At 35.7% G+C, this 26,513-nt stretch overlaps 1 protein-coding gene across 1 annotated transcript in view; it reads right to left on the minus strand.

The window, feature by feature from the left end:
* Positions 1-26,513, minus strand: part of GABRA1 (gamma-aminobutyric acid type A receptor subunit alpha1) — a 56,670-nt gene that overhangs the window by 18,523 nt on the left and 11,634 nt on the right. Inside the window, exons 3-6 of the mRNA XM_049647832.1 lie at positions 19,865-19,932; positions 12,547-12,767; positions 10,210-10,292; positions 3,174-3,317 (exon numbers count right to left, since the gene is read on the minus strand). Of these exons, the coding sequence (XP_049503789.1) occupies positions 3,174-3,317; positions 10,210-10,292; positions 12,547-12,767; positions 19,865-19,932 (516 nt within the window). The remainder of the gene's footprint in view (positions 1-3,173; positions 3,318-10,209; positions 10,293-12,546; positions 12,768-19,864; positions 19,933-26,513) is intronic.

The following is a 26,513-nucleotide window of genomic DNA, read 5'->3' on the forward strand; positions in this document are numbered from 1 at the left end:
TGAATTTAAAAATCCAGGGATTGAACTGAACCTCTTATTTCCCCCCTCCTAGGTCACAGAAAAAGACCACTGAAAAAGACCACTGGTGTTCACATGTGAGTTGGCTCAGGCAAGTAGGGCAACCCCTTCTAAGAGGTGATCTATATTGCTTCTCTCCCCACAGAGAAATTTAAGGTAGAAGATGGTTTTTATCTAATCATTCTCAATGTGTGTGCTCCTTCTTGCTATCATTCCTAGTCTTCTGGCAGAAAAAGGGAGGTAACAGCACTCAGTGCCATTTTAACTTACTGTTTTTAGGGCTCCACAAGGATATTTGAAATATGGGATGGAAGACCTTAGAAAAGATCTTTGTTTCTTCCCCCACAGAAATCTATAAGGGTGGGTTTTTGATGAGCTAAAGGGGACCCAGAAGAAGTATAGTTCAGTGTCTTATCGTGGAGATGAAAATGTACACCAAACTGAGCTCCTACATTGGAGAATTTGCTCACTATTTTCCTCGCCTCCCTTTCTCCCATCCCCCAAACAATATCCATTACGGGAATGGTAAGAAAAAACTTTTATTTGTACAGATAAACTTGCTGTTCTAGCACAGATGAGTACTTTTAAGGTACTCAACTTATGAGGTCCAGCCAGCATGGTGGTGGTAGATTAGGCCACTGCCTCTCATCCCCTAGCCCCAATTTGTGCCTGTGTATTATTTCTGAATAACTAGAACGTATATAGGCTAAAGCCTGATGAGGCCAGAGAAGTCTCCGAGTTCACCAGACTAAGCCTCTCACTTTGAAGACATGGAAACTGGTCATAAAGAGGGAATGCAGAGACATGTCAAGGTCACTAGCACTAGAAGTAGAGTGGAGGCACACCTTCCCGTGAGTAATCCTCATGGCTTGTGTATACTTTTACTATTGAATACCTGCATGCCACTGAATTTGAATTATTGTTTCATTCACATCCCTCAGCCTCCATTCTACTGATATTAGATGGAGAATTTCTAGAGGTAAAGTCCTATGATTATTATTTTCAATGTTCTGGGCTTAAAATACTGATTATTTGGTTTCCAATAAATACAAATTAACAACATGAAAGTCAACCCCTGCAGTTACTCTTCCTTGATTATTCTAGGCTGGATACATTTCTTTTTTTATTCATTAATTCAAAATATTTAGTGTCTCCTCTGTTTTAGTTACTATAGTAAATAATAGGGATACAGAAGACAGATGTGGTCCCTGCCCTCACAAAATGTTAATCACAGCACTTACCACCCATTTTGATAATTATAGTTTATATGTTTGTCTTCCTTTAGATTTCACATTCCATGACAGCAAGATCTCTGCCTTGTCTGTCATCGACTCTCCAGTGCCTGCCACAATATCCAAATAGCATTCGATTTTTAAAAGTAAACACTGCTCATTTTAATATGTTTTCTCACTTGTGAAGAAAAAAACATTTTCACTATTTTCCATGTTATGGAATATCTTCAAGACTATAGCAATAACTGCTACATACCATTTTGAGTATTTACTATATGTAACACTCTGTTTAATGTTTTATATTATCTCATCTTTAATGCAAAATTATAGAATCACCACTTCTTAGAAGACACCAGAGTTTCTAATTGGATACAGGACTTTCCCAAAGTCACCAGGCTTCTATGTGGCAGGACCAAGATTTGAGTCTACATATTTCTCACTGCAAAGTTGAAAACTTTATACTATGCCACATGTATTTTTAATGTTGGCAAAACTGAGGAGCAATTTTCTCCATTTTTCAAAACAAGAAACATAAACATTTGAATTTACAGATTAGCCATGGTTTCTACAAAGTAAGCAAAAGGCAGATACCATTAAGCAGGAATTTTCCAATAACCAGAATAAGATATATTGACCTATTACATGAACATGTTAGAATTATCAGGGTCCTAATATAAAGCCTGAAACATAAGGAAGAAATTTTTCTTAGAAAATCAGCACTTCTACCCTTACGTATTACCAAATCGCATTTTTTAGAAATTACAAATCAAAGTGAATGAACTAATTTAAAATTTTAAAGACAACTATAAACTTGTTAAGTCTTCAATAGTTGAGCATAACTAAAAGTATTAGGATTGAGGGAGGGTTAAAATCCAAACTTTATAATTTTCCAGCCTGATGATCACATTACATTTAGTCATAAAATGGATATTTATATAACTAAACTCTTAATTTCTTGAAGCTACTTTAAAAGTTTAAAGTTTTGGGTCCAGCTGCTTAATAGTTATCCGATCTAGTTCTCAGTATTCTGTTGGTAAAGCAGTTACAACACTAAGAAGAATGGTACCCCACCTACTTTTAATTCCAAAGTGAAGTGGTCAGTAATGTAATTATGTTTCTGTGGAATTTAGCTGTGGAAGATCCATCGCTGGAGACATGAATGGATAGGTTTATGTTGAAGAAATTGATTTTTGGTATCATATGTGTAGAGGTCACTGCTACAAATGCACCGAGATTCATCGAATCATGGCAATAAATTGGGCCTAGATGATATTAATAGCTAACATTTATTAAGAATTTTTTCATGGGGCACCTGGGTGGCTCAGTTGGTTAAGAGTCTGACGTCAGCTCAGGTCATGATCTTGTGGTTTGTGAGTTTGAGCCCCGTATCGGGCTATGTGCTGACAGCTCAGGGTCTGGAGCCTGCTTCAGATTCTGGGTCTCCCTCTCTTTCTGCCCCTCCCCCACTCATGCTCTGTCTCTCTCTGTCTCTCAAAAAATAAGTAAACATTAAAAAAATTTTTAAAAAAGATTTTTTTATGTGCCAGAAAATATCATAAGCACTCTTTATGGATTTAATTTATTTCTTCCACAATCATCAGGTAAGGTAGGAGTAAGAATTTAATCCATACATTCTTCCCCAGAAGTTCACATTCCTAAATACTCTGCTACCCTGATCACATAGAACCAGTACCTTATTTTGCCAACAAAGAAACAGAGGCCAAAAGACGTTAAATGCTGAATCCAAGGGCAAAACTCTGTAGAGTGTATACTATAAACTCGCTTAATTGGTCCTGGTTTAGCAGAATTTCTTGTTTCCATATGTGTTATTGAAGACCTTACTGAATTCTCACATTCTCACAAAAACTGCTTATATTTCTTCTGAAATATCTGGAATAATCAAATTAATCAAATGGCACTTACCTGTACTAGATTGAACAATTCCAGAATCTACTGTTTGCCCAAGAAGGTCATACTGATTTAGGCGTGATCCATCTTCTGCTACAACCACTGAGCGTGCTGGCTCTCTGGTCCACTCATAAACAACTTCTGCTCTGGTATAGGCATCTGAAAGGAAAGAAGGGTACATGGCCCATGTGTTATGCTATTTTCATTCTCCTAATTATTTGGTGAGTCCTATCAGTTTCATATTTTCTATTGCATGGTTGCAGAGGGCAGGCCAGGAAAGGAGAGCCCATATCCCATAGTTTAGAACACTAAAACACATTTTCCTGATTTGTTCAGTCATCTGTTCACTCTTACAACAAATGGTTATTAAGCATCTACAAAAGACAAAGTGCCTTACTGAAAATATGCTACTGAACATAACTAACAAGGTTCCCTACCGCTGTGACAGTAATGGGGACAAAAACAGATAAGCTAATAAACATATAACTTCAAGTAGTGTTAAATGCAATAAAACCATTCACAATAGGTAAGAGGGTAGAGAATGCACTTATTTTAGGTGAAAGACTCAGAGAGGGTCATTGTGGAAATGACAATTATATGCATGACAGAAATGAGAGTAGGCTATATAAGTCTTGGGGAAGAGTTTGATAGATAAATGAACAAATTTTTTTTCCCTCTGGTGCAGGTAAAAGTGTGATATATTTGAATAAGAACAGGAATACCAATATGGGCAGAACTGAAGTCCATAAGAGATGACATAAGGCTAGAGGTAGTAGCCTGGGTCCAGATTATGTCTGGCCAGCAGAAGGTCATAATAAATGTAAAAAGTAACACTGGAAATTTTACGGAACATCTGTTTCTAAAGGAAGTCTGATTTTACTTCTTTTTTAATTAATTCTCCTTTTAATAGATATTTACTATGACAATGATGATGTTGATGAGTGACACCATTTAGCTCATTACACTTCTCAATTGTTTTCATTTACCATATCAGTTTTAACCTAGTCATCCTTCTATATGAGAAACTAGGTCAAAATCCTGATTCATTACTCAGGAAATGTGGGGGAAGAATTGTACAAAATAAGTGAGAAGAAGAAGAGATTCCATAGTTTTTCTGGTGGTCACAGGACACCCACTATACATAGGGTGGAAAGATAGTACACACTTTCCTCTCTTGAGATGCAGAGTGATATTAAAAGTTAAAAGACTATTAGATTAGCAAAAGCAAAGTTTCCAGGGTGATTGAGAGGCAGATATGTTGGCAAAAGTTGGCTTTACTGTAAAAGCTTTATCCCTTACCCAATTTCTGCATTAGGCACGGTAGACAAAATGCCCAGGGTCCACAATACCTTTAGGTGGACAAATAATGTTTTAATTTCTTTTAAAATCAGAAAAAAAGTGATCCCATTTGGGTTTTATTAATCTTTATACAAATATAGTCCTCAAGTATAAAAGTTAAAAATATAAAATTATAAATCAAAGTATAGTTTTAATATACATTTTTTGAGGAATTGTTCAAAAAAGGCAAAAGTGCCCAGAGCCCATAAAAGTCATAATGCATCCCTGCTTTACCCATTCCCTCCCATCCCAAGGTAACCAAACTTGGGTGTGTTTTTTTTCAAATCTTTATTTGTCCAAACTCAAATATTATGAGATATGAAGTGATCATTGCATTTTTACACACACGTGAAGCTGCCATAAAAAAGATGCGAGCCGTGCCCCTCATTCTCTGAACAAAAGCTTTTTTCTGTCTCTGGGATGAGTTTTGCAGAAGGTGCAGTCAATATTAGTATTAGTATTCTCCTAATTTTACATGGGTACCCCATCTGCTCCAGCATTACTTCTGGACAGATTGATAGTCAAGTTCAAGTATATTTTTTATCAAATTTTCCAGGAGTTTGAGAGAATATACTAGAAATTAATTTAGTGGTTATTGCTTCTTTCATAAATATGTAAGACTGATAAATGAATAGTTTTGGAATTTGTTCTCACTGATTTTTCTTTTTTAATTGTGGCTGTCCTCATTGACTTTTTTCATGGCACTAGTCTTGTATGTATGTATGTATGTATGTATGTATGTATGTATATGTGTGTGTGTGTGTATTTATTCACAGCTTTATTAAGGTATAATTGACAAAAATGTAAGACATTTAAAGTGTACAACATGAGGATTTGATATACATATGCATTGTGAAATAATTCCTACCAATGAGTTAACACATCTCATTGACTTAAAAATGTTTTGAATCATTTTAGCATTGCATTTGTTAGAGAGGAGGATTGCATTTGTTAATAGCATCTGAAACATGATTTATTTTTATAAAATCCCTCAAAGAGTGCAGAGCACATTAGTTTGAGAACCATATTGCTTACAATTTGTAGGTACCTATATTCAGTAAAATAATTTTCTGATCGTGATAAAATTTTTTAATGGGCCTTATCTAAGAAGACATATCAAGTTTATGATAACAAAGAATCATTGATTGTTAATATGGAAGGACTTTAGAGGTGATATAGCTTATCTCATTTTACAGATGATAGACCGAAGCACAGAAACTGTGAATGACTTGTTTAAGGGTGCATAGCTGTATAGTGGGAAAACCGAAGTAAGAGCATAGGATGACATCCATTCTACTCCAGTGCTATTGATAAAGATTTTCTAGGCAAAAACTGTACATTAGATGCTTAAAATCCAAGTAAGGATACTTGTTGGTCAAGTAATTAGGGATGAAACCAATTCTACACTTTGTGTCATTTCATAACTAATAAAAAAAAAAAAAACTCTTGCTACCGTATTACACTAGCATTAGCAACAGTGCCTGGACTCCCTATTTTTTTGTACCTCATCATGTGTTGCCAATGGTCTGCTAATATAATTTTAGAGGAAAAGATCTGTTACCATTGACTTCTCATGTCATATAATTCCATGTCTGATTCTTGCAACTTCTTAGAAACTCCATTGTGCACAAAATCTACAATAAACATGACATTGTTGTGAAAGTGGAGATTACGTATTGTTCATGTCTCTCAGTGGAAATCTCCCAAAATGCAGAGTAGATCCACATGGTGAAATGGGTGATAGGGATTAAGGAGGCCACTGTGAGGAGCACCGAGTGTTTTATGGAAGTGTGGAATGACTATATTGTACACCTGAATACATTACACTGTATGCTAACTAACTGGAATTTAAATAAAAATTTAAAAAATGGCATTTTAAGATGTAAAAGACAGATATACACAAGGCATCGTAATAGGTAATATACCTTATTTCTTCATTTCAGTATCTAGTAGAAAGTAGGTCTATGAAAACTTCCTTCCTTTGAGACTATTCAGCAAAGAGAAAAGAAGCTTAAAGAGAACCTTCAGCTATTTAGTCAAAATGTTAAGCTCCAATTTCAAATAAATGAGCAGATTACCTAAGAAAAATTTAAAATATACGACAAAAAGTTTTGGTTGGGGCTATGAAAGAACTTTCTGGGGCTACAGCACTGGAAGCATAGACTTGGTATCAGAAGAGCAGCTACTTATAGACACTATCACTTTACATTTAGGAGCCTTCATCTCTCCATTTGTATGAAGCAGGTGCACTGAATAATTTCTAAAGTTATTTATTGTTCAGAATTCACTTACATTTCTACTTATCCCTCTCTCCTTATTTACAAAGCACTGTGCTTGATAGTCAGGGAACCATCACTTATCAAGTCCTTTCTAGATCTAGCACTTGCTTAGATATTCTTTTCAGAATATAACCTGAATCTCTGATTTTAATTTTTTAAAGGTTTATTTATATTTGAGAGAGAGAGTGCAAGCAGTGGAAGGGCGGGGGTGGGGGGGGCGGGGCGGGGGCAGAGGATCCAAACTGGGCTCTGAGCTGACAATGCAAAGCCTGACGTGGGGCTCGAGCTCATCAACCATGAGATCATGACCTGAGCTGAAGTCAGAAGCTCAACCGACTAAGCCACCCAGCCACCCCTGAATCTCTTCTTTTAGTATCAAAGCCCCATTTGTATTTCCCTCAAAGTGCAGTTAAAAGACGTCAGCTGGAGCATGCCTGTTGTCTTCTGGTTATCTGGCCTTATGAAGAGGGCTCTATCCCCAATAAGCAAAAAATGTGATGTAACACTGACAATCAGGGTCTAATGGAGAGTGGTAAGGAAAAACATCTGCTTTTCTGAGTTTAGTTCTTATCAACATATGGATGAGGTTGCCCTGAATGCTTCATAAACATAGATTACTTAGTGTTCTACTAAATTATTACAAAATCCTCTATCTTATCTCTTGCTTATTCTCTTCTCTGACATTTTGGCAAGACATTTGCTTCAAAAACTGGGTCAAAGGAATTTTAGCACACTTTTGCCTCAGTTTCTTCATTTCAGAAGTGTGCTGACTAGGCCAGGTCAGAGAACTAACCATACAATAAATCAACCACCGCGGCTTCTCAAGCCAATGGCAGGCAACTGTAATTAGTCATGGTGCTCTCCCACTGAGCTCCAATGCTTACCTTTCAGTGTCAAGTCCTTTCTGTTTCTTTAATTCCCCACAGGCCTTAAATTGGCTATCTTTTCTGAGACTTAAACATTGAAGGGGCATTTTAAACCTGATTGTTATAATTTTATCCATTCAATAAATATTTACTGAATGTCTCCATTATATCAGGCTCTGTGCTAGGAAATGCTGAAAAAAAATAGACTGTGCTCTCATGGAGTTTACAGTCCCCAGACAATAAAAATGTCAACCAATAAATAAAACTAATAATTATTGCTGTAATACATCTAAATTAAACATGTATTGTAATCAAGAAGACTGGCAGGACTGTATGTAAATTTAGATAAGGTCATTAGGGAAGGCCCTAGGAAATGTCATTTATACTGAGAAGTGGAAAAATAAAAGAAGCCAGTCCCATTAAGAACCAAGGGAAGAGTAACCCAAATAGACAAAAGAGTATGTAAAAAGGCTCTGAGGTGGAAAACAGATTTTTATTTTTCTTACACAAGACACTATTTGTTTTCTACCCACTATCCATTTCCCCCTTCCTAAAATACCTCCTATTTTCTTCTTAAGTAGGCTGACAATGTGCCTACTTAAGAATATTTCTTCCCAGCCTAATTTGCAGTTAGCATGGGCAATGGGACACATCTTTGATTAATGAGATGTGAGTAAATGCCTGCTAAGATTTTAGGGAAAGCTTTTATCTTTTTGATACAGGTGCTAGTTCTTTCTTCTTTGTCTACTGTTCTTTGTTTTTAAAGCAGATGCAATGACTAGAGTTGCAGCAGCCATTTTGTGATCAGGAAGAACGTCTAAGGGCATCTTAAAACATCATCCTTGTTGAGATGCTGACTAACCAATAATCAACCAACAATCATTTACCTTAATTCATCTCATATAAAAATATAAACTATTTTTTTTTCAGCTATACAAACTGCTTGAAAACATTCCTGACTAATATACTAAACAAGTAATTTGTTGTCCAAGACAAGGTATTTCTGAAGGTAAAAGGGGGCACTATTAGTAGTTATGCCATGATATTAGGCATAAAATAAGTATAGTCCCAGGCAAACTATAATGAATGATTTTCCTAACTATAAGATTATTTTGTGGATTAGATGAACTAATACATATTCAAATGTTTAATATACTACCTGACATACAAGTAACACATAATACATCATATTATTGTTAAAAATGAAAGTGGTAACCAAGAGAAAACATATTAGTCCATAACATAGAATATACATTAAATTGGGGAAAGAGTGGGGAGGGGAGAGTTACCACCAAAGGCCTGTTTGGCTGGCAATTTTTTAAGTAGTTTGTCCTTGGGTTTCAGTAGGGAATTAGATTTATAAATAGAGACACTTGTCTCTCCATGAGGAGTGCTGCTAGGAGCCTGAAGGCCCTTTGCTATTTTCTTTGCTTGCTGTCTTCCTACACTACCCCTATTTTTTTTTTCTATGAATCATATCTTCACCAAAATAGTTGCTTAGACTGTCTGTCTAGTGGGAACAGAAAGCTGGTTAGGTAGTCCAGCAGTTGACTCAGTATTTGTAAGTAACTCTCCTGCAGGAAACCAGGAATACACTGGTCTCACTCACTTTCTGCGTGTGTGCTATTCAAAGCAGAAGGATAAAGGAGGACCAGAGAACCTGATTCCATTGGCCAAGGTTCTCTTGGCTCCTCTGATGTGTGCCTGCATATTTTCAAATAGCAGAAGCCCAGACAATTATCATAAAGGTATCTAGGATACCTCCAAAAGCATTAATAGACACATGGATTTCATGGTATATCCAAACAGACCTAGAAGTCTTCTAAAGACTATGATTAGGGTAAGTTCTTTTCTGGCAATATATATATTTTTTGGTGTAGGCTTCATTATTAAGAAAAGAGTACCATCTGTTGCTGCCACCTACCAATATTTCTATCTGATAAACAATGTGCAATATTCTTTTTAAAATTTTTTAATGTTTATTTTTGAGAGAGAGAGAGAGAGACCGAGCAAGCAGAGGAGGGGCAGAGACATAGAGACACAGAATCCAAAGCAGTCTCCAGGCTCTGAACTGTCAGCACGGAACCCAACGCAGGGCTCAAACTCACAAACTGTGAGATCATGACCCAAGCTGAAGTCGAACGCTTAACGAACTGAGCCACCCAGGTGCCCCACAACTTGCAATATTCCTAAGGTTAAACAAATGTCATCAATGATGCAAAATAAACATAATGCTCTCCATTTATTGGAAGGAAGATATTATATATGGGGTAAAAACATCCATACTCCACTTGTTTTTCTATTAATACAACTTTAACAAAAGTAGAATTTTTCTAATTAATTAAATCCATTCTTTCTCATTGAGGAGATAGGGAATAATGTCTTCCTGAAATAACATTAAAAATGAAATAAAAGATTATTACTTATAGAAAGTACTTGCAGCAAATAGCTATTTAAACTTTCTTCATGCTCTTTACATTTCTAACAGACATTATTAACCGCAGCTTTCTTTACTAAAGATGTAGGTCTCTCATAAGAATAAAGAAAAATTAAAAGAAATTTACTCACAGCTTCCAAATTTTAGTGGGCAGGCATGGGCATCCATAGGGAAGTCCTCTAAATGCATTGGACACTCAGCTCTCACTGTCAGCCTTATCAATTAAAGAAAACAGCAGAAATAAACAAGAGCCCTATAGATTAGATACTTTCTGATAAGTACAAATGGTGTGTTACTAACTATAGCAAATATATTAACAAAGCAAGAGAGGCCCACACAAACTGCAGCACTATTCTGAGCTATTAATCAAAAGATCTAAAAGGAATTATTTACAACAATGACTGGATGACACCGGATTTTGTATGATGAGCAAGAATTGTTACTGTTTCCCAAGACAAGGATCATCACCTCATCCATTAAACCCAGCAAATATTTGGAGACTAAAATTAAATGTAAGCAAATAAATGCTGGTATAAGACTTGGTGGAGAAGACATGGGTGGTGAGGAAGAGAAGAGAATGCTTTCTCTCCTCAGTGCAGCTCTCCCTATCTCCTTCCATCTCCTTCCCAAAAAAGCACCAAATGCATAAACCAACAAAGGCGTAGGTAAAGGAGGAAATGTCTGCAGGCTTTGTGAGATTGACAATAACATAGAGTCTCCTTGAGATTTTGCATGTGATCTCACTATATTCTAACCATTTCATTTTCTTTACAAATCTACTGACTAATGGAAGCCAGGACTCTGCTGTGCTTCTCTTTAGTTCCTATCTTCAGAGAATATGAGTTCTATTTATGTTTGAAAAAAGGTAAAGAAAAAATTTCACTGAAATATGTTTGATCTTGTTTGGTGGGAATTATGAAGGGATTTATGGTTTTTATAAAATATATTTACCCATATTATTAAGTAGCTCAAGAAGTGTGGTCAGGATGGCTTTATAGCCAGTAAACTCATTAAGTGATTATAATACTGACTGAAGCAAATATGAAATGGGTAAATTAATGATTAAACTCACATTTTAAAAATAAAATATTAAGGAAAGTGATAACATATTAGCAAAGGTGGTGAGAAATTTATGAGATGGGAGATACAGTCTAGTTATTGATGAAGAACACTGAATACATCAGAAAGCATTAATTGGTAAACTTATCAGATATGCAAGTCCTGCCCTAAAAGAGTGCCAACTTGGAGGAATAAATACTGAACTTAGGCTCAAAAACAAGATATTTTACAAGGGGAGAATATTTCAAGTTTCAATTATAAATAGATCCTATTGGATGATCTGGAAAGGTCTCAACACATCTGTCCACTGATCTTCTATTTTCTTTCTTTCTTTTCTTTTCTTTTTTTTTTTTTTGTGAGATTTTTTTTCATTCTTTAAGTCCTATTATACGTTTACTAGTTGAATCCAACATCTAAAATGGCTCTTGAAGCATTTTATTTTTCTTTCTTTTCCATTTGGATATTTTTGTATAAAAAGGTAGGAATTCTGGCAGCTTTCTTCAAAAGCAAAATATCACTCTATTCCCATGCTAAACAAACTCCATCAAGTCCAGGATTTTGCCTCCATTACCTTTTCATGACAAAGGAATAATTGGACAGTCTGAGTTACCAAGTACTGTTCAGATATACAAAAACAACATTCTAACAAGTCACTTGGGTATGAAATCACTGCTTCCCTTAAGAATGAGTTCTGGACAATTTTTAATTTCTCATGAATTAGCAGTATTCTAAATATTTTTTCTTTAAAAATATTCACAACTTTTTTGATTCATGTTTCCTTCATTCAATCATGAATGAATGAATGGTATCCAGCTGCTGGATTTTCAGTAATCTCAAAATGAGGGAAATGTTTACAAAGCAGAAATATATATATATATATATATATATATATATATATATATATATAACTAATAGTATCATTATAAATTCTTCTAAATGTATACCTTCACATGAATCTATAGTTTTTAAGGCCCTTGTGCTGTCCTAATTTTTCCCCTTCCTTTTATTCCCTCCCCCCCGCTCTCTTTTTAAGTAGAAAAACTTTCAGATATATATTTTGAGATAGCTTCTAGAAATTTAATCTAGACTTTACTGGGATGCAGGAATATATGGGGTTAATAGTAGGAGAAGAATTTCCTTATAGTGAATTAGAGTATGTTGGAGAGATATATCACTTAGTACACATTATAAATTTTTTCCCATTTTATCTAATCATTTTACTTAACACCTCAATACTTGCATAATATTTCAGTCAATTTATTTCTCACAACAGAGTAATTATTAAAGTTGTAGAATAGGGCAGACAGGAAACGAGACACTCTACCATGGCCCACTGGCTTCATGATCACATATATATGGAAGAGAAAGAAGTTCAGAAAGAGACCCAAACAGAACACAGTCATCCTTACCTCATGGTATACAACAAGGTACCATCCTCTGTGATCCTCAGGAGTTTGTTGGGCATGGTCATGTTGTGTGCCACTGACTTCTTTCCATTGTGAAAAAAGGTATCTGGAGTCCAGATCTTACTTGCCATTAGGTTATTTAACCGGAGAACTGTCATGGGTCCTTTAAATTTTAATCTTTCATCCTTCCAGCTTTGACGGAAAAATACATCTATTGTATATTCCTAGGTAATTTTGGAAAATGGCAAAGAGTACACTGAGCTATATTTTGCAATGCAAATAGCTTACACAGACCATGCATAATTTCTGTAACTTTAGAAGCAAAATATGAGCTAGGTGATGTTTCCAGAAGTAAACTTGTGGTAGCCTGTACATATTGGTGGCAGGTGAATCATTGGCTGGCATAATCATTTTTTAAAACACCTAAAATGCCTGAAATATTTCTTGGTCAGAAAATTTCCACTGATTATTTCCTGAGATATGTGAGAGGAAAATCATGTCCTACTCCCTACAGCTCCACCACACCAGCACTCAAAAAAAACAGAACACAGTACACATAAAAAATAAAATTCATGTTAGAGCTTACTACATACAGGAAAATATTTAAATTAGGTTAATTCCAGTTATGAAGACCCAGCATAGTATTTGGAGTGGGGGTGGGGGAGGGGGGGGGGCGGTGCTTCCATAGTTTCTGAAAATCTCAGTCAATCTCAAATCATCCACTGTGGCTTCTATGGCTGTGTTTTCCTCTCTCTTGTTCCGGCTTCTAATAAGAGTGTGAGAATCCCATATCCTTTTTGGCTAAGTAAAATTTTTTCTTTTTCACATATAATGTGCAGAGACTTTCAATTCTCCACAACAAAGAACATTATGAGAATAAAGAATCTGTTTCACTGTTAATTGGGATCTTTGCCAAAAAAAAAAAAAAATACAGAATATGCGGGTGTGTGTGAGTGTGTGTTTGTGAGATTATGTGTGTATAAGACACATGAGAAATGTGTGAAGCTCATCATCATTCACAGCCAGGGAATCTATTTATTTGAATAAACACAGCATTCCTTATGGCAATACCCAGAGACAAACATCTGCTAATCTGAAAACAAGCAATGTGACTTACCAGCTCCTAAAATTGAAAAGGGTAATATCCATCTTCCTTGCAGCACTTGCTACACTGACACTAAATTTCGAACTTAATGGTTTGAAATAAAGATTACCACATTCTCCATTAATCTTAGCTTGCTCCAAACTGGAAGAAAGACTAACTTGAAAACATCATGGTACATTTTCTTAATCCCCTAAACCTCAATGCATCAGAAAGCTGTTGTTGTTGTTGTTGTTGTTTTTAATCTTATACATATAATCTTAAAACATGCAGAATATATAATGTCTGTGTATAGACATTTTGTGCATGAATTTAACCACCTGTCTCTTTCTCAGGGTTTAAGTAAGATTGGGTAAAGACTGAGTAAATGTTTATGCTTCGGCCACATGTTTGGCATTGCTGAGCTCTTACTGATCAAGTAGCTAACAATTATTACTGCATAGTTTACAGTACGTCAGGCATAGTGTTAAATGCTGATTGAGACAGCGACAAGGAAGTGTGACATAATGCCAGTTTATTTTTGTGGGCAAGAGAAAATACCTTGATTTTTGCTTAGGTTTTCCTGTGTCCGGAAGTGTGAGGTGAAAAAGCACTGAGATACATGACATAGGAATTTACTCACCAAGAAACATTTGTTAAGCATCTTTTAATTTAGCAGAGGGAGAAGCTGTTTAGATTTGGATGCTGTAAGGGAAACTCATGTAGTGCGATGGGCTTGGAAAGGCATTTTCCATGAGGAGAGAAATGGGGAGGGAGCCTATGGGCTACGTGGGGAAGTGATACAGAGTAGCAGTGCTTACCCTGAAAGCAAATGGAAGGATTTACCCTGAGCTGTGTTTGTTCTCTTCTCTGGACAACAGACAGGCTTATGAGATAGGGATATGATAATGATGATATTTCTATTACTCAGGAATCAGCCACATAAGCTCTATTTTCTGTCCAACTGAACTACTTTACCCTGTCAAACAGTAGAGGGAATAGTCACTTGTAAATCAAGATTTCAAGGATGCCTAGACTGACCATATTCCCATGAATCCAACAACTTTGCTTGTTTACTCACTCCAAGGAGATCTTTGAAAATGAAATGTTAAATATTTTAAAAACCTTAAAATGTATTTATTATCAAATCTTTAACAAGCTCTATCCCAAAGCCAATGATTCCAAAAAATTATGTCAAAACTTGCCAAATTGCTTTTTTTACATATTTGTCATGTTTACAACCAGCTTTACTTACCTGTGCTAATGGCAGACATTGAAATGCCCAAATTCATTTATGAAATTCTCCCTTCAAATACCGTACTGGTGGCACAAACAGGCACACACACACAGAAAATTAACTGGATAAGCTTTGATTCCCACATTCCCTTCAGTTCGAAGTAGAAATGAAAACTGAAATAAAAGCACTTATTGATAGTGATCAAAACCCATCTAATCAAGAGTGTAAATATTTGGTTTCTCATTTTCTATGAAAGGCCCTGCAATGTTGCCATGGGAGCGGCAGGTGGCTCTTGGCATGACCTAACCCTCAGGGTCAGAGTTCATTAGGCCAGGATGGGCCAGCGCTTTCTTCAGGAAGCTGAAACAAGAGAGAGGAAATAGACCCCTACATAGCATGATGGTTATGGATATAAGTTCCAAACTTGCTAATTAGAACTGAATTGTCTGTCTTCCAGATATATGACTTTAGGTCATTTCTTGTCTTTCTAAACTCCAGTTTTTGACCTAGAAAGTGGGGATCATGGCAGTACTGATTTCACTGGCCTATTGTGAGAAGCGAGTTAATGCAAGTGAATAGCTTGCAAGAATGTCTGAAACATAGGAAGTTCTCAGTAAACATTAGAAGTTATTTGTCTCCCAATTTTTTTTTTTTGTTTGTTTCTAATCAACACAGATTTAGACTAGAGTTCAATGTCACTGGGAATGAAAAAGTGCTATTTGTTTGGACAGGCAGCAGGATAGGAAACCTGAGGAAAGTGAGGTGGTCATAACTAAGCAAAGAAAAATCAGAAGGCACAAGAAAAGACTCTAGAGAAGACTGTCTGAACAAAGAGGAAGCTCTGGTGAAGAATCTGTTCAAGGTCCGGTGTTCCAGCCCCCACCATCCAAGTGAAAAGTCTCTCCAAGTGACCCTGTCCAATACAGTGGTCCCTGTAGAATTTGAGTCTTATTCTGAAGACTGGGATAAAACATCCGATATGTTTCTAAATAAATATTGTGTGGAAGTGTTCCCACTCGCACCAGCTATTACCATCTGTGTGTGCTCTGACTTCGTACATTTTAAGCACCATGGAAAACAGGGCTCTGTGATTGTGCTGCCTAGATATTTCTGTCAGAACCTAGTGCCCTGGGAATGTGCTGTTTGATTGCCAATTAATGGTTTTTAAAATAAAGCTAAGGAGTTGTCCTAATTTTGTTTTCTATTCCAGATGAAGTCAGATGCCTTGGGAGCAGCAGAGTCTCTAGGGACACAGAGCCTGGGTTCAAGTTGCTACCTAGATAGGTCACTTTCCTCCTCTGGAAAATGTGGATAATAATAATAATAATACGTAGGTAAAATACACAGTATGAGTTACTAGATGAAATATGATCTATAAAACTGTTAGCATGGTGCCTCACATATTATAAACATTCAATAGTGTTTATTATTAATTACATATTTTAGTAATTCTCATTTTAAAAACTATGAAGTTTTCTGGTCTTGAAAAATAGCTTTTTCATTTGGCCTTCTAATTGTAATAGCCTCTAAATCATACTTTACTGCTCTTTATGCATAATTCACCCATAATGTGGTTTAAAGTTTTGTTTGTTTGTCTATTTACTTATTTTGAAAGAGAGAGAGAGAGAGCAAAAGAGGGGCAGAGAGAGAAGAGAGACAGAGAATCCCAAGTAGGCTCAGCACTATCAGTGCAGAGCCCAGTTCGGGGCTCGATCCCACGAACCGAACTGTGTTATCATGACCTGAGCCGAAGTCAAGAGTCACGCTTAACTGACTGAGCCACCAAGGCGCCCCTCCCATAATGTGGTTTAAATAAGTAATCTTCCCAAATGAATTGGCCAGGTATAATTTCCACTAGCCACTTAGCATATCAGTTGTAGACCTGACTAATTTTGTCCTTTGACAGAACAATTCAAACATCGTCTGGTTCTGGAATTTTAGGCAATAAGAAGTATAACTGGCTTAGACACTCTGTTCCTTCTTCCTATCTGATATATGACAAAGGCCATGTATGAAATGTAACTCATGATAATCATAGGGTTAATGCATGCACCTTTAGTCCAAGACAAAAACAAACAGGCAAACAAACAAACGAACAAACAACTGTGGTTCCTTAAATCACAATCTAAACCGATGACTCAAAAGTATATCAAATATTTTCAAGAGAAGTTTTTGATTGCATATACCTTTACTTGAACACTGTCCCTTAAAACTCCTATTGGGCATCTACTCTATGTGAGGCATTATGAAAGATGCCAGAGATAGAGAATATTCATTTTTCATTATGATGATGATAATGATAATAATGAGGAGGAGGAGGAGGAATAATATCATTATTAGTGTGTGATGTTTGTAATGCTTCATCCCCTCTCAATGTTTCCACTGATGAGAAGAGAGCTTCAGCAGTGCAAAATCTTCTGAATTCTCCCCATTCCCCATACCCTTCTATTTAGGGAGGGGAGGAGGAAGAATAATTTAATTTGATGGGTAAATTTGGAAGGAGAAATCAATCTTGTCTATCTCAGCCTCTTCCTGCTCTGCGCTGTCCATAAGACTCATAAATTCGGCTGTTTCTCTATGCTAGAAGTTTTACATAGACAGTCTATGCCTTAACAGAGGGAGGCCAAAGTGTTGCCTGTTAACTAGGTGGTAATCTAGCTGATTCTGGTGTTTACTGTCTGCAAACCTACTTTTCTGCAGTTATAAGCCACTCCTGCAGTACCACCATCATTAGTAATAAAGATGGTATTCTCATTTTCCAAACCCCTTACTCTATTACCTTATTTCTAAAAAGGCTCAGAACTCACATAGGAAAGAGGGCATTATTTATTGAGTCCCATAAGACTGTATTTTTTTAAAGACAATATAGACTCCTAAACCTATCACTAAATAAGTAGTAAGTCAACACATACTGCAGCCCAGCGATGCACTGATACTGTGAGGGATATGAAACAAATGTGCCTTTATATTTCTTGGCATCACTTGAAGAAAATAAGACATTTATATAAGAGAAATAACTTTACAAAGTATTGTTATAAATGAGACCAAGAGCTAAGTTGTTATTTTACCATCAGTAAATGTGACTAGAATGCAGAAAGGGAAACTTAATCCATTATTGGATTGGTAAAAAAAAGTTTTCATTAATCTTTTAGGTTTTGATTTGGGCCTTTATAGAAACATAGGATTTAGATGGGTACAAAATAGAGGGAATTTCCATGAAGGGTACATGGCATGATAAGGAGTTCAGAGGCAAAAATAGTAACTATTATTTATTGAGCACTGTCTATGAACACTTTATATAGGTCATTTAAAATTCCTAACTATCTTATAAGGATGGGCAATTACAATAGTATACCCATTTTAGTACTTTGAGGCTTACTCACTTACCAAGGTTATATTGGTAGTGGTAAGATTTGAATTCAGCCAGCCTGAATCCTAGGCAAGTTCACTCACCCCCCTGTGGTGTTGCCTCACAGAAAGTAGTATGTAAGCAAATAACTAAAGTAAATAGTCAACATTAGGAACAAGTGAGGATGAGTAGTAGCATCATCTATGGACTGTATGAAATACAGGCAGGGAAGTTTAAATCTGACCTTAAATCTGACTGGGATCTTTTAAATGTTCTTAATTAGAGTAGTAGCATAAGAGAATAGTGTTGTAAGACAGAATTCCAACATGGGAGAATCACAAGACGTTCTCAGAGAGTGATCAGTTTAGCAAAAAACTATTGTAGAACACAACATTTCAATAAAGTGGTCTACAAACCAACCACTGTAATAAGTTGCCAAAGGAATAAATCCACAATTGTGGATACTTTTATATCTCTATTTCTTGCATAGTAATAATGGCTGACATTTGTTGAGTGCTTCCTATAGGCAAGATTTTTTTAAGTGCTTGTCATGTATGAATTCATTTAATATTTGTGATAACCCCATGAGGTATTATCATTACTACCATCTTACATGTAAAGAAACTGAGGCAAAGAGATATTAAGGAACTTCCAAGAATACAACAATATAAAATATAAGTGCAGAAGCTGGAATTATAAACCCAGGCAGCGTTCTGGTTCAGAAATCTGTATTCTTATCTACTACTCTGCTGTCTCTCTTATGTTCTGCTGACTCTAATTGCCATAGTTGGTACATTTCTCAACCTGTGTTAAGATCTAACATATGTAATTATCCTGAGCCAGCACTCCCCAGTGTTTGACTCACAGAATACTAGGTCTACAGAATGTCAACAGGTATCATATAAAAGGTTTCAGGCAAATATGATTGGAAAAACACTAGCTTAAATGTAGTTAAACAGGTTTCCTTACCTCGGGATTTATCAGAGCTTTTACCCTGCCAAACTGTGAGCTTCCACACTTTGGGAAATGCTGGTCTAAATTGATACTTTCTGTAATTTTTATTCTGAATAAATTGATACTTTCTGTAATTTTTATTCTGAATCATCTGAACTACTCTGAAATGAGAGAACTCTTATGTAAAGATGGTGTCAACAAAAAGGCATTTCAAAAATGATATTCAACAAATAGATCTTTGAAAAATTCATAACAATATGTCTTCATGACTTCTTTATGATTTTTTTGGCTTCTATAGTTCACAAATATTACATAACATCCTGAGAGCTCTACTGATTTACCAATTCCCATAAGACAGAAGAGATATCCATGTTAATTTATTGGGTTGGGAAAAGAAAGAACAGGTATGTATTAGTTTTATTTTCCTTCTTGGTAATAATTTAATGAATGTCTTTTGCAGTGAAGCTAAACATTTCCCTCCAGTGTGTTTTATTTTAATTATTTCTCTGTCTAATATATTCCTATTATGCTAATATTATACATTATATGTAAGTATATATTACATATTACACTTATGGAAAGACACAAAGATACAGCCAAGCTATTTGAAGTTATTTTCGACATACTTGGTCTGTACTTTTCTTTCCAAAGTTAAATTTAGAAAATATACCAAGAAAACCAAAAATGTAGTGTCACTTACCATATCATGGTCTGAAACAGGGCCGAAACTGGTGACGAAGATGTCAGTCTTCACTTCAGTTACACGCTCTGATGAAGCAGGAAATGAGGACAGTGAATGTCCATCAATAGTCCTTATTAGATCTCACCACCACATACTCACACCCAAATGGGAAATTTATTGGCTTTGATTAGCTATTTCTAAAATTGGTCCACTGTGTAGTCCTGATAATTTGCAGCTTACACATGAAATTTCACAGTTAATATTTTTCAGTGGAGAATGCAGCCCAAATATGCCAGTTTGGGAGGCAGACTCCATGGAGGAGTCAGTGGCTGCTTAATGAATTCTTCAATAATGGACACACTTTCCTAAATGATACCAAGCCATTTCACATTGTCATAACAACATTAGCATATGGGTATGATTTCAGCTTAAACATTCTTACAGAGCTCACCAGATCCTCCAGGTATTTAGGATACTCTTGGGAAGTATATAGTATACTGCAGCAAACTTTATTAACTCTTTAAAGACTCAAGGGTATGTTTTACAAATGACTGCTTGCTGGCACTAAATCATAACTGAACTATCCAAATTACTCCCTGGGAAAAATCTGACAACCTATACAAATATTTTCAATTTTGAGGATAAGAAGGACATATATTGGCACAGAAAAAGTTCCTTTAATAGATTCCATTTCAAGTTCAATGTGGTTTTATTTTATTAATCTCTGAGGCATATATATCAACCAACAAAACATATTTATTGTAGTTAGGTGACAACTCAACACAGAAATTTTGAAGGAAATAGTACCCCCTCCCCCCAAAAATTGAAAAATGTTGCTTTCATATAAGGACACAATTTGTTTGAGGTGAGAATGAAAAAGGTGGCTTTGTCATTTTCAACTGTAGCTCTGAGAACTAATGGCCCAGTATCTTAAGCTACTCATTTTATTTATCAGGACATTTATATCTCAAAGGTAGGACATTAAGAAGGTGATCTGATATATGCAATAATGAATTCTTTTGAAAATCAAGAATTTTATCTTTGAGCAAGTCACTTGCAAACAGTAAATACTTTCAGTATAAATTTCTCTCAAGAAGGTCTTATTATATACTACACATAATGTGTACCACAAATTATAATCTAAGTTGGAGGTACAGATAATCCCTTCAACAACCAATCCAATATTTCTTTTTTTTTTTCCTTTCTATTCTTTTTTTTTTTTTTTTGGCTAACAATTTCATTGGCTCCAAAATGCTTAAATGAACCCCTTGATGTAAGAATTATCTGGGATTTACCCTTTAAAAACTTCAAAATGGAGGACATAGTTTGAGACAAAGAAAATAGAGCTATGTATTTAGAACTTATTTCCAACATCAGTGTTAACATTCTACAGCAAGTGTTTCACTTGTCCTTCACTGTTCCTTCACAGCCATCAGCAACGTCTAAGCTGCAATAACCATTTGCCTCTTCTACCTGCCCCCATCCTCTCCCCTTCTGCAGTTATTTTCCCAGTGCACACATCTCTTTCTTTTTATTGCACTCTCTTTCCATAAGTATTTTTTTCTTAATTTTTTTTAAATGTTTATTTATTTTGAGACAATGCGAGATACAGACTGCAAGCAGTGGAGGGGCAGACAGAAGGAGACACAGAATCTGAAGCGGGTTCCAGGCTCTGAGCTGTCAGCCCAGAGCCCCACACAGGGCTTGGACTCACGAACCATGAGATGATGACCTGAGCCAAAGTCGGACGCTTAACCGACTGAGCCACTCAGGCGCCCCTCCAAAAGTATTTTTTACTAGACTAATTCTTTTCCTTAGCCTAAACATCTGCTATTTCTTAAGACTCCATCTAGAGCTCATACTTTATTAGAATGTCATGGCCTGACTTCGAATTAAAACAATAATAAAAAGAAAAATGTATGCTATCTATTCACAAAAACTAGAATTTATTTTATTAATTGAGCTCATTTTTGGCCTTTCTCTTTCAGCATTTTCCTTTCTAGTTGAAGCAAAGGAACCATCACTTGGACTTTCTTTGATATGACAAAATATACACTTACTGTCATGAAAACAGTACAAAAAGAAAGACAACAGATAATATAGAATTGGGCATATTTGCATCCTAATTCTTTGAATACCAGGTATGCTCCTTATAGGAAATAATTTTCTTTATTATTTACAGATTAATTTCTTGCAATTAAAAGCACTCCAAATTGTGTGATAAGAGAAAAAATTAATGTCTGTATTTTCTTTCTACATAAGTCTTGAAATAGTTGGATCATCCTGTTATTTTATTTATTTTTCTAACTGTATGGCTCAACCTAATTTTGTTTCTAAGGCTGAGTTTTGATTCTCTGCAGATTATAAACTGTAAGACTTACAGTGAATACCTTATAGATCTGAGAGACATCTGCAGAATTAAAATGATGCCCATTCTTTCATTTTTATTTTTGTGGCAGGGATCCACTATTAAATGCATGTTCATTTAGGAAATATATATGAATCCCTGTCTGCACACTTGCAACTGCTTGGCAGTGTGGGGTAGTTTTTTGAACTCCTTTATCACCATTATCTATTTCTTGGGTGCAGGCAGGGCATAATTTCTGCACTTCATGGTAACTCCCCAAGGTAGCTAGTAGCTTTACAAAAATTGACTTAGCAGATGTTTTAGGAGCAACCAATCTGTTTAATCTAGCATGATAAAGCACTGCAAAGAAGTGAGATATCCACTTTCTAAATATATGGGCCATTTCCCCTTGCTGTTTTAGATTGTTAGTAAATGACGATGCTATATAACTAACAAATTATAAAGACCAAACAGCCTATTTATAAAGATTACTGTAACAATAAAATAGAATGTAAAACATGGTTAAGTTTACATACATTTATTGCCACACATAATTGTTAGTGTGCCATATAGAGGTTAGGCATAAATGCAAAGCAGTTCACACAAATGGCTATAATCACACTTTGAAAGTATATTTCTTTAATCTTTTATCTATCCCTACCCCTAAGTATACTTACCATACCAGTTCATCATCTTCAAGTGCTTCATCTTATTTTGCACTAGCTACCTCCTTCTGATATTTCCCAAAAGTCACCACTGTAATATTCCCAGGTATGTACCCTGACCAAGAGCCCTTACCTCATGAATCCCTCAAATGACCTCACCCTGCACTCTAACCATACAGATATCTTTAAAGAGTTTCTGATTTTTGCTCTCTGTTCATCCTGTTTCTCCTCCAAACATAGTCACAAACCCTAAGGTTAAGGTAGCAAAATTTCCAAGTCCCCAAACTGAAGTTGCCTGGGGGTGGGGGAGGGGCCTGCAGGGACCACTCAACTACTGAATGGAAGAGGTGGGTGATGGCACCAAGCACAATGCAGTGAAATCCAGGAAGCCATCTGGACCTTGGGATAAGATTAACTAGAGAAAGGAAACAACACCTTCTGTATTTTCCCCTCTAAAATATTTTCCTTACCGCATACCCAAACAGTTTTCTTTGATTTCTCATTGGCTGTTTGTGATTGTCCAGTTTCCACTGTTTATTATGCATGCCTCTGAAAGATTCATTATGAATATTAGCGTGCCAATGTCTCTAAGATGTCATGTTTTAAATAAATGCGATCAACCTTGTTTAGCCCCGTATTTCCCAAACTTATCTAGGAATGCTGCTCTAAAATGTTACAAAAGCTTTTGGGTAAACATGAAGCCAATAGAATGCATCATGTTGTTTATTTAATTTTTTAAATCTTCATAGTATGTTTGGAAATTTCAAAAAAAAAACATAAAAAAAATTAAACTCCCTAGAATACTACCATTTACATAAATCCACTGCTAACATCTTATGTATTCCTTTCCTTCGTTTTTCCTTTTCAAATACATACCTAATGATTATCCTCAAACCACATTCTCGTTCAGTTGAGTACAATTTCAGTGATAAGAAATAGGTTCCTTTGACCAAAAGTATGTCTTTCACTCCAGCTCACCAGCAATTTCCTTAGTGATAAGTGAAGTCATTGTTCTTTAAGACAGAAGATTTATAATTCAGAGTGCAAAGGTTCAAGAATGAGGACTGTTATGAATGTACTTTACCCAAACTGTAAAAAGTGACATGGTTAACTTGCCTGTTTTATATATATATGTGTATGTGTATATATATATATATATATATATATATATATATATATATGACATTGCACTGGACTCTTAAAGTATTATTAGAAACATCTAGAAAATACTCAAGGCCTTTCTATGGATCTCATGAGGAAAAGTGAAGATATTTTTATGTTTCCAATATTCTACTTAAGAGCACACAACATGAGTCAGGAACTTCTAATAAAGTTCAGCTGGAATGATTTTACAGCTAGCCAAAGTTAAACATGAATGGACCCCTTATGTAACTAGGAAATTGTCTGAAAATGGAAATCAATTAAAATAACTCAGCTGGAGGAAACGTTCAAAGAGCAGATTAATTAGCAAATAAATTTTTTAAAGTATATTCTTCACAGTAATCTATCTGTCCACTGTAAAAAAAAATATCAACAGTCTTTAAAATTTGTGTAAATTTATATGTATGTTCAAGTGTCAAAGGGATAAATGTGGAATCATGTAAAATGAGATGATGATGATGATGATGATGATGAATACAGTGGTTGGGGATACTTTTTTTAATGTTTATTTATTTTGAAAGATAGAGAAAGAGAGAACATGTGCTTGTGAGCAGGAGAGGGGCAGAGAGAGGGGGAGACAGAGAATCCCAAGCAGGCTCAGCCCTGTCAGTGCAGAGCCTGACACGGGGCTCGATCTCATGAATGAGAAATCATGACACGGGGCTCGATACCATGAATGTGAAATCATGAAATCAAGAGCTGAAATCAAGAGTCAGGTGTTGGGGCACCAGGGTGGCTCAGTCAGTTAAGTGTCCAACTTTGGCTCAGGTCATGATCTTACAGTTCCTGAGATCAAGCCCTGCGTTGGGCTCTGTGCTGACAGCATGGAGCCTAGAGCCCACTTCAAGTTCTGTGTCTCCCCATCTCTTTGTCCCTCCCCCCAACCCCTGCTCACATTCTGTCTCTCTCTCTCAAAAATAAATAAACATTAAAAAAAAAGTAAAAATTAAAAAAAAGAGTCAGATGCTTCATCAACTGAGCCACCCAGGTGCCCTGGGGATATCTTAAAATAGTATATCAACATAAATAAAATTTATAATGATAAGTAAACCAATCAAAATCAGTCTTTAAAGAAGCATAACCTTCAAAGATACACTTTACATACATATATATAAGTATTTTATGTGCTTTATATATATGATTTATATACATTTATATGCTTTATATATATATACACACACACACAGAAATATATATATACATACACATACACACACACACACACACACACACACACACACTATATTATATACTCTATAGCTGCTAGACAGCAGTAAATTTGTTTTTACCAGGGATTTCTTACAATGTTGATATCCTGCTGATAAGTATTGAAATAACAGATGTTTTTAAGTGATAATTCGAAAAGATGATTAGTGCTTGAGGCAGAAATGAGAAAAGCAGTGTGGTATAGTAAGAAGTAAGCACATTGGATTAAAAGTCAAAACACTCAGATTTTTACTCTGATTCTCCTGGAGAACAAGCTGTGTGATTGCAGGTACAATACTTTAATCTCTCTGAGCCTGTTTTCTTGCCTTTTCAGTGAAGAAATAATACCTGTACAGTTGACTATATCACACTGGAGTAAGGGTGGAATAATATTTGATGCCAAAAACACTTTGAGATGCGTTTTTTGGGTACATTAATTTAACCAGAAAATGTTTATTGAGCATTTTCTAAATGTCAGGCAGGCACTGTCCCAAGTTATAGTAATATTATGAAAAAAAAGTGTAAGTGTTCCTATTCTGTACTTTATCTTTTAGTCTTGGGGAAAACATTTTAGATAGATTAGAAACATAGATGGGATAAATAGATGATAGATTAGAAATGTAGATTGGTAGATCGTAGTTATATACAAACACATACACAAATTATACTAATTAATTTCAGATCATTATACATGCTCTGAAAGAATGACTTTTGAAGAGATAACTTTGAACTGAGTCCTCAATAATGAGAAATATTCAAGGATGAGCAGAAAGGGAAAGACAATTAAAGGAGGAGTTTTCAGAAAGAACAAGATCTAAGGTGAGAATAAATGTGTGATGTTTAAGAAACAGAAAATCCAATAATATATCTGGAGTCTGGTGATGCTGATGGTCATGGTAAAAGATGACACTCTGGATGCAAGTGGGGCCACACCTAAAGAGATTTGTGCATTTTACCAAGCAGTTGACCTTTATTCTAATTCAATAAGAAGCCTTTGGGTAATGAGGTGAAATGATGTTACTTGCAATTTAAGAAGAAAGCTGATGCTGTGTGAATAATGCATTATAAGAGTGTAATAAAGAAAATGGAAGAGGGAATCAACAGTGAAGAATTACAGGTGGTGGTTTATTAGGAATGCCTATCCCAATAATTTATTTAATATGGTACTGGCCATATTTTTCCTGGAAATGCTGTCTGCTGAAGAACTCAGAGTAATATTCACTAGGCCCTGTTCTGTGGACTTATAACTTATGAGGGAGGTTTATTGCCTCCTTTGAGTTACTTTTTG

The sequence above is a fragment of the Panthera uncia genome (genome assembly GCF_023721935.1).
Source record: "Panthera uncia isolate 11264 chromosome A1 unlocalized genomic scaffold, Puncia_PCG_1.0 HiC_scaffold_17, whole genome shotgun sequence".
Lineage (NCBI taxonomy): Eukaryota > Metazoa > Chordata > Mammalia > Carnivora > Felidae > Panthera > Panthera uncia.